General features: G+C 45.8%; 1 protein-coding gene across 3 annotated transcripts in view; it reads left to right on the top strand.

Annotated features, from left to right (window-relative positions):
• Positions 1–12,383, top strand: part of LOC127001999 (uncharacterized) — a 120,384-nt gene extending 108,001 nt beyond the window's left edge. For all 3 annotated transcript variants that reach the window (XM_050867309.1, XM_050867308.1, XM_050867307.1), the window contains one exon: positions 6,773–12,383. In XM_050867309.1, coding sequence (XP_050723266.1) covers positions 6,773–7,827 — 1,055 coding nt within the window. In that variant the 3' untranslated portion in view covers positions 7,828–12,383. The remainder of the gene's footprint in view (positions 1–6,772) is intronic.
• Positions 12,384–13,003: the final 620 nt, after the last annotated feature.

Genomic DNA, 13,003 nt, shown 5'->3' with positions numbered 1-13,003 from the left:
GTTGGTGGCTTTTGGGCCAGAGTGTCTGGTGCCCCTGAGACATAGGATGGCCGACCTGAGCAGGGAGAACGAGAGGCGACACCTCATCCAGGCGACAACGTGGCTCCTTGGCTGATGCTTCTTTTCTGAGATCAGTTCCGCTAGTCGTGCGTAGAAGCATCGGGCCCTGGGACCCATCCCGCCGGATGTGGTGAAGACGAGGGGGGTGAATCTACCCTGATCCACATGCTGGATTCTCTCACCGTATGCCCTTGTCTTCTGCTCGTCCTGTGGTGGGCGGCTTCCAGGGGCAGCTCACGGTGACAGGCAGCCATCGGGTCGAATATGCGGATGTCGATGAATGCCCGCTGTCCGCGCACCCAGAATCCGCGGGCACTTACATCAACCCGTGCCTCATGTGAAGTATTGGCCGTCCTGTATCTAAGGTGTTCGCCGTCCAGGGGAAGCAGTGCCGGCTCGGTAGTGACGTCTTGGCATACTTCCCCGAGCATGCTGGCTGTCAGATCCCTCACCTCATCGTGTCTAATACAGACGAAGCCTCCCTTCTTGCATGTCATGGTGTGAGTGACATACTACTACTACTACTACTACTACTACTACTACTACTACTACTACTACTACTACTACTACTACTGCTACTATTACAACTACTACTGCTACTACTACTACTACTACTACTACTACTACTACTACTACTACTACTACCGTCACTATTACCAATACTTCCAATAATGATAATGATAACAACAACAACAATAATAATAATAGCAATAATGATAATAATAATAATGATAATAAGATGCAGTCCAAAGCCCCATTCCCATCCACACTCGGAATAAAACAAAACAGAAGAGATCGTTTAAGATATTAGCACTGCCTTGTTTTCCTCTTCTAATTCAACTCAGTGTCTTTATTTGTCCTTTACGCGAAACCCAACGTCAGATTATTCAAACGTCGTATTAGTATAGTTAAAAAAAAGCATAAAGTATTCTTATTCCTCTCTTATCTGCCTCCTTTTCTTCCTACCTTCCTTCCTTCGTTTCCTATTGTCTTCCTTCCTTCTTTCTCTTCCTTTCTCTTCTTCTTTGCTCCTTTCTTTCTCCTGTATCACCTTTCTCCCTTATCCCTCCTTCTATTTTTCCTTCCCTCTCTTTCCCATTTCCATCCGTTCTTTCCTTTTTTTTCCTCTTCTTCCTCCCTTCATTCTAATCTTCTTCCTCTCTTACCATCTCTCCTCCCCATTCTTTGCACTTCCCTTGTCAGTCATTTCTCCACACGGTAACCACACACATCATAGCTCATCCTCCCCACTAAAGCACTTTCGCCATTGTTTACATACACGGTGATACTGTTTGTGCCGTCTGAGCTTGACTATGGGAAACGGGGACTGACTGACTGCCCGGAAAAATGGATGGTAAGAAGGGAGGAAGAAGGGGAAGGAAGGAAAGGAAAGAAAAGGGGGAGAGGAAGAGGAGGAGGAGGAAGAGGGAGGGAGAGGAGAAGACGAAGGAGTTAGGGGGAAGAAACTGCTATAGGTCATTCTTAAACGTTTGGGGCGTCCAAGTACACACATTTCACAAGGCTTTCGTAGAGGTCGTGGGTATTTCAGTGGATAGTTTTATGGCCCTGGTGGTAGTGTGACCATTCTTCTGTACCATGAGCCTAACAAAACACTCCTTTGAATCCGATTGATCTCCTTTTCGGCCTTTGGAAATAGTTGATGTGAGAGGCGGAAGCCCATACTCTTTTACTTTTCCGAACTCACACACACACACACACACATTTAAATCTTGCTTTCGTAGGTGTTTAGGCATTCCCAGGGGTAGTTTTATGATCCTGGTGGTAGTTTAACCCTTCTTCTGTACCATGAACCTAGAAGAAACACTCATTAGAATCCGATTGATCTCCTCTTCGGCCTTTGGAAATAGTGCCCGAGCTCACACACCCACATTTAAATCTTGCTTTCGTAGGTGTTTCGGCATTTCCAGGGGTAGTTTTATGATCCTGATGGTAGTTTAACCCTTCTTCTCTGTACTATGAACCTAAAAGAAACACTCATTAGAATCCGATTGATCTCCTCTTCGGCCTTTGGAAACAGTTGATGTGAGAGCCGAAAGCGTCTGAAACTACCAACCCGCCGAAGTCAAGGAGACGAGCCGCGGCGTTTTGTCCGGCTCCCTCCCAGTCCAAGGCAGCCACTAAGGGCCTGGCAGCTTTATTCGTGGCCAAACAAGTGCACGTTTTTTTTGCCGCGCGGCAAACAGCGATAAAAATAGAAAATGGTTTCGTGTTACATTTGAGCAGCTTAATTTCCAATGCGGCTCTTCCTCGTAAAATAACTTGTTGATTCAAATAATACGTCGGTGTTGCGGGCGTGATTCTACGAGCGTCGCATTAGTCTTTAGTAACAACAGTGTGGGTGGTTTGTCTTTATTTTTTTACCCGTTTTTCAAGGCGTGGTTAGATATTTTTTTTGTTTTGTTTTTTTATATATCACTTTTTACGACTTGAATTTGCGGTATGTCGACAAGGCTTTCGTTTCGTATGGGTTGTGGGCATTTCCATGGGTAGTGTTATGGGCCTGACAGTACTTTGACTCTTCCTTTGTACACACACTTTTTACGAATGATTTTGCAGTATGACAACAAGGCATTCGGAGGCATTGTGGGCATTTCCATGGGTAGTTCTAAGGGCCTGGGGGTAGTTTGACTTTTCTTCTGTACCATGAACTCGAAAAAAATATAACGTTCATTAGAATCTGATTGATCTCCTTTCATATATCACTTTTTTTACGACTGAGTTTGCAGTATTACAACAAGGCTTTCGGAGGTGTTATTGGCATTTCCATGGGTAGCTCTATGGGCCTGGCGGTAGTTTGACTTTTCTGAACCATGAACGCGAAAAAAAAACTCATTAGAATCCGGGTAATCTCCGTTTCGGCCTTCGGAAATGGTTGATGTTAGATGCTGAGGCGCCTGAGATTCCATACTCTCAAACATTCTTTTATTTTTTTCGGGGCTTAAACTCGTGAAAATCCAATACTTCTTACTAACTCCGTCCCAAGAATGGAAGTAAAAAGCCAAAATAGCCACATAACTTTTAATGAATACTAGTAACACCACGTTTTAAAAATCTGGCAATAGACGTGACAGGTGGAGCTTTTAAGAAATGACTTACCACTGCCTTTTACTATTTGTATTCCATGTGAGAACCTTATTTTTCAACACTTTTTCCTTCTTTCTTTAAAATTATCTACACATATAAATTAATTGTTATTTTGGGAAGGGCAGCTGCTGAGAGGCTTGCCCGGGTTGACTGTCTGGAGAGGAGTCGGTGGGTGAGTGCAGCGATGCGTCTCCTTGCGTATGCTCCCCGCTAGTTATTGTGGAAGTTGTGAATGACAGTAGCTTTTGGGAGTAACTTCACTTCCCTTCTCTTTGTCCTTCCGCTCTCTTTTTCCTCCTTCTCTTCTTCCTGTCTTCCTTTTCTCGCTCCTTCCCCTCTTTCCTCTCTCCCTACTCTTTATCTATCCCTTCGCTCCTTCCTTTCTTCCTTATCTCCTTCCCTTCCTTCCTCACTTCCTTCCTTCCTTCCTTCCTTCCTTCCGTCCCTTTCTTCCTTATTTCCTTTCTTCCGTTTTTCCTTATTTCCTTCCTTCCGTTTTTCCTTCCTTCCGTTTCTCCTTCCCTTCTTTTCTCACTTCCTTTCTTCCTCCTTCTCTTCTTCTTTTCTTCCTTCTCTCCTTCCTTCCGTTTCACCTTTATCTCCTTCCTTCTCTTTCGCCTACTCTTCCCTTTTGTCTCCTCTTTCTTCTTCTTTCCATTCCTTGCCCCTTCCTTCCTCTCTTCCTACCTTCCTTTCTTTCTTCCTTATATTTTTCCTGTATTTTATCCTTTCGTTCCTTTCTCTCTTTCCTTCCTTCCTTTCCCTCTTATCCCTTTCCTTCCTTCCCCACTTCCTTCCGTCCCTTCGCTCATTCCTTTCTCCCTCGTCTCCTTCCTTCTAGTTGTGTTTCGTGCTTTGCAACACAGATCTCGCAGCGATGGGCGTGACAGAAGCTTTTGGAACTACGGTCGGTATTGTCAGACACATCAACATCTCACATCAACTATTTCCAAAGGCCGAAAAGGAGATAAAACGGATCCTATAGTGTTTTTCTAGGTTCATGGTACAGAAGAGGGGTCAGATTGCCACCAGGATCGTAAAATTACCCTTGGAAATGCCCGAAACTTCTACGAAAGCCTTGTCAAATATGTGTGCTTGGGCGCCGAAATGTTTAATAAAACGGCCCATAGTATCAAGCTGGCATTATAAGACACTTTCGCTTCTCACATCAGCTATTTCTAAAGGTCAAAGAGGGGGTCAGTCGGGTTCTAATGAGTGTTTCTTCAGGTTCAAGGTACAGAGGAAGGCTCAAACTACTACCAGGGTCATAAAACTACTCCTGGAAATGCCCACAACTCCTATGAAAGTCTTGTCAAATATGTGTTCTTGGGCGGCGAAATGTCTTATAATACGACCCTTAGTAAGTGTATTTCTAGGTTCACGGTACAGAGGAAGGGTCAAACTGCCACCAGGATCGTAAAATTACCCCTGGAATTGCCCGAAACTTCAACGAAAGCCTTGTCAAATATATGTGTTCTTGGGCGGCGAAATGTCTTATAATACGACCCTTAGTAAGTGCATTTCTAGGTTCACGGTACAGAAGAAGGGTCAAACTGCCACCAGGATCGTAAAATTACCCCTGGAATTGCCCGAAACTTCAACGAAAGCCTTGTCAAATATGTGTGCTTGGGCGCCAAACTGTTTAATAATGCGGCCCTAATGCTCATATCTGGTTTGGTTTGGTTGATTTTTTTATATAACTTTTTACGACAGAGTTTGTAATGTGTCGACTTAACTCTGGGGCACTTATCCACTGCCCTCCCTCTTACACCAGGCACCAGACTATCATTCGTAGCTCTTGTATTTCATTGAACTTGTTGGTATTTCCCGCGCATCACCAATCACCGTGGATCATGGGGGGTGATTGTAGCTCTTGGGAACACCTCACCACTGTCCAACCTAGCTCTCACATCAGCCGCCAGACTCATTCGTAACTCTTATATTAAACTCATTGGTATTTTTCACATATCAGTAATCCTATAGTGCTTTGAGGTGACAGCAGCTCTTGGAAACCCCTCAACATTGCCTTCCTTTCACATCAAGCACCAGACAAGACAACCAGACTCTTACAAGCACCAGAGTTCATCATTCGTCACCCTCACATTAAATTAAACTCGTTGGTATTTTTCACATATCAGTAATCCTAGTGCTTGGGGGTGACAGCAGCTCTCGGGATCCCCTCATCACTGCCTTCCTTTCACACTAAGCACCAGACGAGACAACCAGGTAACAACCAGACTCTTAAAAGCACCAGACTTCATCATTCGTAACCCTCATAGCTAAACTCATTGACATTTCTCACATATCAGTAATCCTAGTGCTTGGGGGTGACAGCAGCTTTTGGGAACCCCTCGCCATTCCCTTCCTTTCACACTAAGCACCAGACGAAACAATCAGGCAACAACCAGACTCTTAAAGCACCACAAGACTTCCTCATTCGTCACCCTCATAGCTAAACTCATTGACATTTCTCACATATCAGTAATCCTAGTGCTCAGAGGTGACAGCAGCTCTTGGGATCCCCTCACCACTGCCTTCCCTCCTTCGCCAGGCAGCAGCAGACTCTATCCTTATTGATTATGCTCGCTGAGATGCCCATTCTCCGCGCGAGCAAACTCAGCCGCTAGGCGATCTGACCTGTCCTACACGATCTTGGGCTGTTCTATTACTAACCCCACTGCATTATGTACTTCCCTTTCCAGTCCTCTAGTCCTTCTTCTCTTAAGTATTTGGACAGTAGAAGATCAGATCTGTCCTACACGATCCTGGGCTGATCTATTACTAAGCCCCAATGTATGATGTTTGCATATGCCCTTCCCCTGCCTGTATGTTGTCCTTCATCCCGGATAGTGGAAGATCAGAGCTGTTTTACTTAGTTTTGCTTGCTGATTCATTACTAAGCCCCGCTGAATGATGCTTGTAGATGTCCTTCCCCTGCCTTTTGTTCTTCGTCCCTCAAACGTCCGGACTGCACTGGTCCATTACAAAGTACACTATGATGCTTCTATATGTCCTTTCTTCCCCTGCATTTTGTTCTTCGTCCCTCAAACCCTCGGACTGCGCTAATATGTTACTTGTATATGCCCTTTCCCTATCAGTCTGCTGTACTTAATTCGTCCCTCAAGTCTTCGGACTGCACTGATTCATTCCTAAACCCACTGTATGATGCTTGTATATGTACTCACCCCGCCACTCTGCCGTCCCTGATCATCCTCAGCGCCATTAGACAGAAGAGGTTACGTCGAAGGAAACTGCTTGAAAGAAAGATATTATTTGCTTTAGTATGGGAAGAATGAATGTACTCAATCGATTAATGTTGCCTCGGTCAAGATGATTTCACAACACACACACACACACACACACACACACACACACACACACACACACACACACACACAGGTGTTTACTTGGTGTACCGAGGCGCCACCAGCAGATAGTGGGACAAAGAGTGCGTGGGATGTTCCCCTCAGCGTCGCGTGTATCCGAAGCGCAATACTTTATGATATGTTGCATGTGAGTGTGTGAGAGGGGAGGGCGCCTCGCCCCACGCAGGTGTGTCAGGATAAACCCGTAATGGTATTGTGTGTAATGGTGTCCTGTGTTGCAGGTGCTGCCAACATGCTGACGTGTCCCAACTGCCACCACGTGCTGGCGGCGCGCCCCTGCTGCAGCATCACCCTCCAGTGCCCCGCGTCTGCCCCGCCCATCACAACCATGGCCCCGCCTGCAGCAGCGGCGCCACTCATGGGCTCTTCCCTGGGCGCCGCGCCCCTCCACCTCTCCACAGCCTCTGCCTCCACACAGCAGCAGCAGCAGCAACAACAGCAGCAGCAGCAGCAGCAGCAGCAGCAGCAGCAGGCACCCCTGGCCACCCCGCACGTCAGCGGCCACATGTTCCACTTCCCCACGCTGCACATCCCCGCCCTGATGGGCTGCCACAGTCCGTGCCACATGGCGTGTCAGGGCGGAGTGTCGCCCCAGTGTGTGGCGCCTTGCCGCAGCCCTGCCGTGTGTGGCGGCGGCTGGCGGTGGCCAGATAGTGGCGGCCACGGCCCGGACAACAGCCTGGCCTCACGCATGCACACGTCAGGCGGCGGCATAGTTGATGGCGGCGGCCTGGCCAAGGCGGGCGTGGGCGTGGGCGTTAGGGAGGACGCCGTGCTGGCGGCCACGCGGCGGGCCCTGCTGCGCAGCGGATGGTACTGGGAGCGGGTCAGCTGGCGGGAGGCCGAGGCGCTGCTGGCGGGCACCAGCCTCGGCACCTTCATCGTGCGGGACTCCGCCGACGTGCGCTTCCTGTTCTCGCTGAGCGTGCAGACGGAGCGCGGCCCCACCAGCGTCAGGATCCAGTACTCGGGCGGTAAGTTCCGCTTGGACTGCGAGGCGCACATGACGCAGAGCATCCCCGAGTTCCCGCACGTGATCCGCCTGGTGGAGCACTACATCAGGATCAACCGGAAGCTGCAGCGCCACGTGTGGGTGGACACGCGCGGCCAGATCTACTCTCCCATCACCATCCGGCAGCCGCTGAAGCGCTGCGTGCCCAGCCTGAAGCACCTGTCCCGCCTGGCTGTCAACCAGGCCTTCCACCGGCCCGCCGCCACGCTGCGGCTGCCCGCCCCGCTCGCCGCCTACATCGACGAGTACCCCTTCTGGTGCTAGCAACACTCCCAGCCTCCCTAGCAACTACTGAAGCTACAACATACAGACATAGACATTATTTTTCATGCATATGCATGTGCGTATGTACATAGTAGATCATTGTTTATATTTATTATATAAATGACTTTAGGTCCGTGTACATAACCTCAATTTCACGTGTAAGATATGTATGTTTTTCTACATGAAGTCACATCTATGGCGTTCTCGTCCTGTCCTGCATCACACGAAGGAGCCTGGCGAGGAGGGCGGCCGCGGCCCGTCAGGAGGCACACACACTCCCCGCGCCGCGCCACCCCCTGGAAGGAAAGGAAAAACCTCAGTCGCCGGACACCCGGCTGCTGCCTCGCCGGGGAACTTGTCCGCGAGGCCTCAGTGTGTTGAGAGTTGCATTGTTGATTTGTTTCATCTTACTTAATAGATTCATTTGTCTTCAGTTAAGTTTCTTATGAAACATTGTCATTTTTTTTTTTTTTTTACCAAGTGAGCACCTCGACGCTAGTGTGCGCGTGAGCATGCACTCAAGCTGGCGACACACGGGACCATTTTTTAAGCTGCGTGTCGGGCGCCGAGCTTGTGCTGGCGGGCAGGGGAGCGTTGGCGCCTCGCTCGAGGACCAGCGGCGCGGCAGGCGTCGAGTCTCACCAGCGCGGCGCGGCGCCTGGCCCTGCAAACACGCCAACCACGACTAGCCACACTCCTGGCCGTCGCCTCCCCCGGCTGTAGATTACTTGATGTGCGACAGCGTTTAGCAGTTCTACACATCGTTGAGCGGACCACTGGGAAGGTCCTTCGCTGCCCACCCCGGGAGGTGCCGTCCGGCCAGGTGTGGAGCATGAACGACTCGCGGGGGCGATCAGCTGGCCAGCCAGTACCCGGCGCCCGGTGAGCATCTTGAAAAAAAAAGCCCAGTGTGACGCCAGATTCACACACACACACACACACACACACACACACACAAAGAAAAAGAAATATCTTGACAAATCCATTTACATGTGTGTGTGTGTGTGTGTGTGTGTGTGTGTGTGTGTGTGTGTGTGTGTGTGTCACTAAAGGAAACTGTTTAGTATCTGCATATCATACATGAACATAGTTGACATAATGTGTGAGAATCGACCTAAATGATTCATGACCAGACCAAGCAAGTCCAATTTACCTTTTTGTTTTCATTAGAGGGGACACATGAGGAAAGTCTACACGTCCACAAACACCAATTAATGCCAGATTTTTTAAACGTGGTATTAGCATTGTTAACAGTTACGTGGCTGGTTTGGCTCCTTAATTCCATATTTGAAGATGAGTTAGTGTGTTGGATTTCACAGAGTTAAGTCGACATATTACCGTCTCACTCGTCAAAGGTGATATAAAAAGAAATCAAGAAAAAGAACTAACAAAGCCTCGAGAAAACTGTTGAAGAGACAAATTAGCCACATTGTTATTGATATTAAAAGAAATCAAGAAAAACAACTAACAAAGCCTCGAGAAAACTGTTGAAGAGACAAATTAGCCACATTGTTATTGATATTAAAAGAAATCAAGAAAAACAACTGACAAAGCCTTGAGAAAACTGTTGAAGAGACAAATTAGCCACATTGTTATTGATATTAAAAGAAATCAAGAAAAACAACTAACAAAGCCTCGAGAAAACTGTTGAAGAGACAAATTAGCCACATTGTTATTGATGAAAACTGATACACCGTTTAAAAAGCTACGACATAATTAGAGTCGGAGCTGCACGACAAACATCATCCATGAAAGAGTTTTACGGCTGCTCGGAATCATGATCCAGCGGGGGTTGAGGACAAGCATACCAATAACTGCAGGTGGCGTGCGTTCTTGCGATACTGAATCAAAATTTTGCCTTTTCTCTATCAATGGGAATGAGTTACTGCGGTTGAGGTAATTGTTTTAGAGCTAGACAAGGAGTGGATGTAAGGGAGAGGAGTTGGTCTGGTTTCATTCTTGTCAGCTGGTCTACCTCACAGAGTTCTTGAATATTTGGGAGACTTCATAGATTGTCCTGGAGAAAGATGAGAAGTGGAGTAGCAAGGAAACTGAAAAAGGGAGAGTAGGCAAGCAAGACATAGGGATGAAGAGATGCATTAAGTAGCAAGACATGAAGGAAGGATAAACTAAAAGAAAACTAAGAAAAGGGAGAGAAGGCAAGCAAGACATAGGGAGAAAGAGAGGCATAAAGTAGCCAAACATGAATGAAAGGAGAACCATAAGGAAACTAAAAAGAGGAGGAACGAGATGATTGGAGGAGGAAAGGATTGAAGAATGAAGAATATGGACATCATATAATAGGAATGGAAGAGGTGGAGACTGATTAAAAGGAAGGGAAGCAGGGAATAATGAAAATGAAGAAGAGGAGACGATAGATATATGGAAGGGAAGAAAGAAATTGAAAGGGTAGAATACTGGAGCAAGGGAAAGAAAGAGAGGAAATATAGGGAAGAATGGAAAGGAATGAAGAAGTGGAGAATAAGGAAAACAATTGAAGGGAAAAAGGAAACTGAATGATGAAAATGAAGAAGAGGAGACGGTGGATATATGGAAGGAAAGAAAGAAATTGAAAGGGTAGAATACTGAAGCAAGGGAAAGAAAGGGAATGTAGGGAAGGATGGAAAGGAATGAAGGGAATAAGGAAAACAAGGGAATGGAAAGGAGCAGGAAATAATGAAAATGAAGGGGAAATGGTGGATATATGGAAGGGAAGAAAGAAACTGAAAGGGTAGACTATTGAAACGAGGAAAAGAAAGCAAATGAGGGGAAGGATGGAAAGGAATGAAGAAGAGAATAAGGAAAACCAGGGAAGGAAGAGGGGAGCAGGAAATAATGAAAGTGAAGAAGGGAAGGTGGGAGATATTTTGAGGAGTAGAATACTAAAACAAAGGAAAGAGAGGAACTGTAGGGAAGGATGGAAAGGAATGAAGTGGAGAATAAGGAAAACAGGGGAATGGAAGGGGGAACAGGAAATAATGAAAATAAAGAAGAGGAGACAGGGGATATTTTAAAGGATAGAAAGAAATTAGAAAAGGGTAGAATACTAAAACAAGAGAAGGGGAGAAAGAGGAAAACAGTAGAATGGAAAGGGAGGACAACTGGAGAGAATTAAAATAGAGTGGTATCATGGTTACAAAGACACTATAAGTTTGTCAAAGGTATATATCAACCCAGTAGCAGCAGGGATCAAGTTTCCTAATGGTCCCTCTAAGCGAGAAAAATGAGAAAAAATTATCACTCACAATCCATTTCATAATATATGTCAAAGCATTTGTGATCAGTTTATGTATCATCTATTTTGGGGGTTTATATCATGGCACAAATTTGGCCCGTCGCTGCTACACGGTAAAGCCACTAATTTGGCTCGTCGCTGCTACCGGGTTAATCATTGAACGCATTGTATATGATTCTAAGGGAGTACAAATGAGATGGAGGAGTGCTAAAGAGGAGCAATACCATAACTACAATGACGTAGACACGCTAACAGAAGACAGGCGGTACATACATCCGCTTTCATTAATGTTTCTATTCATCAGTGGACTCTTTACGGACGGTTCTCGAGCAAGACAAGGGTTGGAGCTGTGAGGGGGAGGGATACAATTGCGATAGATGAGAGTTTTGTGAACCTCCCTAGAGTTTATGTTAACCTGAAGACTTTGAAGATGGTATTGTAGGTAAAGGAGGGGATCAAAGGGAGAGTGATATGGTTTTAATGGCAAGTTTATGATCAGTCAATTTAGTTAGCTTTCCCAGAAACTTTGTCTTAATCCGAGAACTTTGGAGGTGGTCGTGGAGGGGTGAATCTGTGAGGGTGTGGTTTCTGTAATGGCAAGTTAGTGATAGGTGAGTTTTGTGAGCCTTTCCAAAGTATAGAAAGTAGTGTAAAAAGTACAAAAAGGGAAAAATAAGGGGAAGATGACCATGAAAAGTGAGTTGAAATGAGGATTAAGGCTACTAACAGAAGAGATATTGTGTTGATATTTAGAGGGGACGGTGAAGAAGTAGAATGTAGAGAACGGAAAAGAAAGGGATGTAGGACCAAGCAAAATTAGTTGAGTTGAGGACTGGAGATCAAGGGAAGGGATGAAAGCTACTAAAAAATATTGTGTTAGTATTTAGAAGGGATGGTGAAGAAGTAGAATGTAAAGAAGGGAAATAAAGGGATGTTGGACCATGCAAAATTAACTGAGTTGAAGTCTGGAGTTAAGACAAGGGATTAAGGCTACCAAGAGGAGAGATGTGTATTGTGTTAGTGTTTAGAGGGGACGGTGAAGCAGAAAGTAAAGAAGAGAAAAAAAAGGGATATAGGACCATGCAGAATTAGTTGAGTTGAGGACTGGAGATCAAGGGAAGGGATGAAGGCTAAGAGATAATGTGTTAGTATTTAGAAGGGACGGTGAAGAAGTAGAATGTAGAGAAGGGAAATAAAGGGATGTAGGACCATCCAAAATTAATTGAGCTGAAGTCTGTTGTTAAGACAAGGGATTAAGGCTGCCAAGAGGAAAGATATTGTGTTAGTGTTTAGAGGGAACGGTGAAGCAGAAAGTAAAGAAGAGAAAAGAAAGGGATATATATAGGGCCATGCAAAATTAGCTGAACTGAGGATTGAAGCTCAAGACAAGGGATTAAGGCTACTAACAGAAGAGATATTGTGTTGGTATTTAGAGGGGACGGTGAAGAAGTAGCATGTAAAGAAGGGATATAAAGGGATGTAGGGCCATGCAGAATTAGTTGAAATGAGTGCTGAAGATCAAAGAGAGGGATTAAGGTTACCAAGAGGAGAGGAGAGATATTGTGTTAGTATTCAGAGGGGACGGTGAAGAGGTAGGAAGTAAAGAAGGGAAATAAAGGGATGTTGGGCCATGCAGAATTAGTTAAACTGATGACTGGAACTCAAGACAAGGAATTAAGGCTATCAAGAGGAGAGATATTGTGTTAGTATTTAGAGTTGAAGGAGTGGAAAGTAAGGAAAGGAAAAGTGGATGTGTAAGATAATAAGAAAAAGTTGTATCAAGGGCTAGAACTCAAGGGAAGGGGCCACTTAGAGCACACCCCATACAATTAGTTCTTATAAGTGCGAGGAGACTTTATCGAAGTTTATAAATGGATGAAAGGCTTTAATAAGGGTGATGATAAGGTTTTGGTGGTAAGAAAGCCACACAGGACACATAGC

The sequence above is a fragment of the Eriocheir sinensis genome, chromosome 22 (genome assembly GCF_024679095.1).
Source record: "Eriocheir sinensis breed Jianghai 21 chromosome 22, ASM2467909v1, whole genome shotgun sequence".
NCBI classification, from domain to species: Eukaryota; Metazoa; Arthropoda; class Malacostraca; order Decapoda; family Varunidae; genus Eriocheir; species Eriocheir sinensis.
Note: the sequence above shows the minus strand (reverse complement) of the source record. Positions and strands in the feature narration are given on the sequence as shown.